Source organism: Penaeus chinensis, chromosome 40, assembly GCF_019202785.1.
Source record: "Penaeus chinensis breed Huanghai No. 1 chromosome 40, ASM1920278v2, whole genome shotgun sequence".
NCBI classification, from domain to species: Eukaryota; Metazoa; Arthropoda; class Malacostraca; order Decapoda; family Penaeidae; genus Penaeus; species Penaeus chinensis.
The window spans coordinates 18,934,647-18,937,146 of NC_061858.1; the positions used below are offsets into that span (position 1 = coordinate 18,934,647).

Consider the following 2,500-nt stretch of genomic DNA (forward strand, 5'->3'; position numbering starts at 1 on the left):
CATTTCTACAAATTGTCAAGAAAAGACTCTATAGAAAGGTAGTAAGCCAGTGTAACTGGGGCCCAGGTGCTCTTTGCTTGGTAAAGTAAAGATTGGTGGTCAGTCAGATGTTTTGAGTTGGAGGTGATGATCTTCGGTTATTTGTTTATTTATGTATTTATTTTCTTATTTGTTTATTTAGTTTCTGTCACAGAAGACAGGGCTTATGGACCCACCTCTGACTCAGTATATCTGGTGAAACCATGTTTGATTTGAATTTTTTTGGAATGACTTTTTATGATCAGCCATTTGTGACAGGTGTCAAGCAACTAATATGTGAGAAATACCTACTAAAAAGGCATGTTTTTTGGTATAAGAGAATGTAGGCTGTTCCCTTGTCTACACAGCAAGTGTTGGGTAATTTGCCAAGGGCAATGTTGTGTTAAAGTTGTTTGGATTTGATAAAAGTCTCTGGTGAGAATTATGTGTGTGTTTAAATTATAAATAGAAAACATCCTAATCTGTGTTGTTGTCTTTTACTGACTCTTTGGTCTTGAGTGTTAATCATTTCTCATAAAGGTGGCTTGCAGGTGTGGTGCATTTTGTACATACCTTAATCTAATGACACTGCTTTGGTATCACTTCTGTTCTTCACCTGCAGTTAATAATGATTATATCAGTAAGCAAGAGTTTCATGTATGGATTAAGATTGTCTATTCAGAATGCTGATTAAGATTTATTCACAGGATTTGAAATAATATGAAAAAATTTAATATGTTTCATGATTATTATAATATTTCATAAGGAAACTTTGCTGATTATACATATGATTTGTTTTTTGTGTTTTGTGGATTCAGATTTTTAAACATTCTTATTATTCAGGTATATTATTCATATAGGTCTCTGCATCCACATGCAGCTGTAGTTCCAATAAACAAATTGTAGACAATGTACAATGAAAACTTATCCTTGTATTTTTCTTCTTAGATTATATATGATTATACTTTCTCAGGTAAAAGATTTCAGAACTAGAAATATATAGCTTATCATGTATACTTGGGTATTGTTTATGCATTTGTTACCTAGATAACATAATTTTATTATTGAAGTAACAGAAATATAAACCCAGATGTGAAAACTCTTTTTATGAAGTGAAGTGGGATGGAATTTCAGAATGATTTGAACTCTTCCATTCACTTACAGTTTAGTTGTTGCAGATACCTGAAATATGTTGGTACATTAATTCAGATAGTTCAGTATTGTTTAAAAAATCCTGGAGATGACTAATGTATGTATCAAACATCGTAATTTATACTATATACCAGTGTTTTCAGCTCTATACTGAGTAGTGTCTGAGTTTGTCATGTTTCATATATTTGTATAAATTACTTTCAGACAGCAAATTTCAGTTTCATATGAAAAGTGCTTTTTTGATAAATGAATCCCGATTTGAAGTAATAAGCTCAGTTGATATTTTTAAAAAAGTCAGTTGTTACTGTTTTAGATATAATTTATTAATATTATTATTATGGTGTTGCATTAAACTAGAAGAAATTATGATGGAAAAATACATGGATGTTATAATTTTACATTGTCTCACATTTTTAATTTGCTGGGTGGATACTGAATAAGAATATTTCCCAAGTTCCTACAATTAAATGATTATATTTTGGTATGAATTGACATATCCATTACCAAATGTCAAATTATTCCCAAATCAAGACTTTTCAATAAACAAAGGGCGAGTAGGAAACTAATATATATACATATATATACATATATATATATATATATATATATATATATATATATATATATATATATATATATATGTATGTGAAGTTATGTAACAGAGAAGTCAGTTTTTTATATTATGATTTCTAATTAATTTAGTTACTCCGCTATCCAACCTTCAGACGGATATACCAGATAAGGCATGTGGATATTGTAATTCTGAGACCCTCCTTCCTCTGAATGATAATCATAGAATAATTCCCAAGTTCCTGCAATTAAATGACTGTATTTTGGTATGAATTGACATGTGCATCAGCAAGTGTCAAGTTATTCCCAACTCAAGGCATTTCAGTATATCAAGGGCCAGTAGGAAATTAATATATATTGAAGTTTGTAACAGAGAAGTAAATTTTTTTATATTATGATTCCTAATTAATTTAGTTATTCTGCTATCCAACCTTTAGATTGATATACCAGATAAGGCATGTGGATATTCTAATTTTGAGACCCCCTTTCCACTGAATGATAATCATAAGGAAAATGAATGTGTTGATAGTCTTTTCTCATTGCAAAAAGTGACTGCTTGAGTTTGTGCAGTTTGTTTGATGAATGACTCAAGATCTTTACTAGTTTTGTTGTTCATGTTCATGTACATAGATCTGTGTGATATCTAATATTTAATCTGCCTTGGCTGTTGCCACCTTCATTCAGTGATGAAGACCAATAATATTTACTTGGTTAGACTAAGGATAAAGTCCTGCAGGAGTGAAAATAAGAAGCAGTCTTA

At 30.4% G+C, this 2,500-nt stretch overlaps 1 protein-coding gene across 1 annotated transcript in view; it reads left to right on the forward strand.

Annotated features, from left to right (window-relative positions):
* LOC125047139 (tyrosine-protein phosphatase non-receptor type 4-like) overlaps positions 1 to 2,500 on the forward strand; it is a 24,509-nt gene that overhangs the window by 18,303 nt on the left and 3,706 nt on the right. Inside the window, exon 8 of the mRNA XM_047645255.1 lies at positions 1 to 38. This exon is cut by the window's left edge and continues 34 nt beyond it. Coding sequence (XP_047501211.1) covers positions 1 to 38 — 38 coding nt within the window. The remainder of the gene's footprint in view (positions 39 to 2,500) is intronic.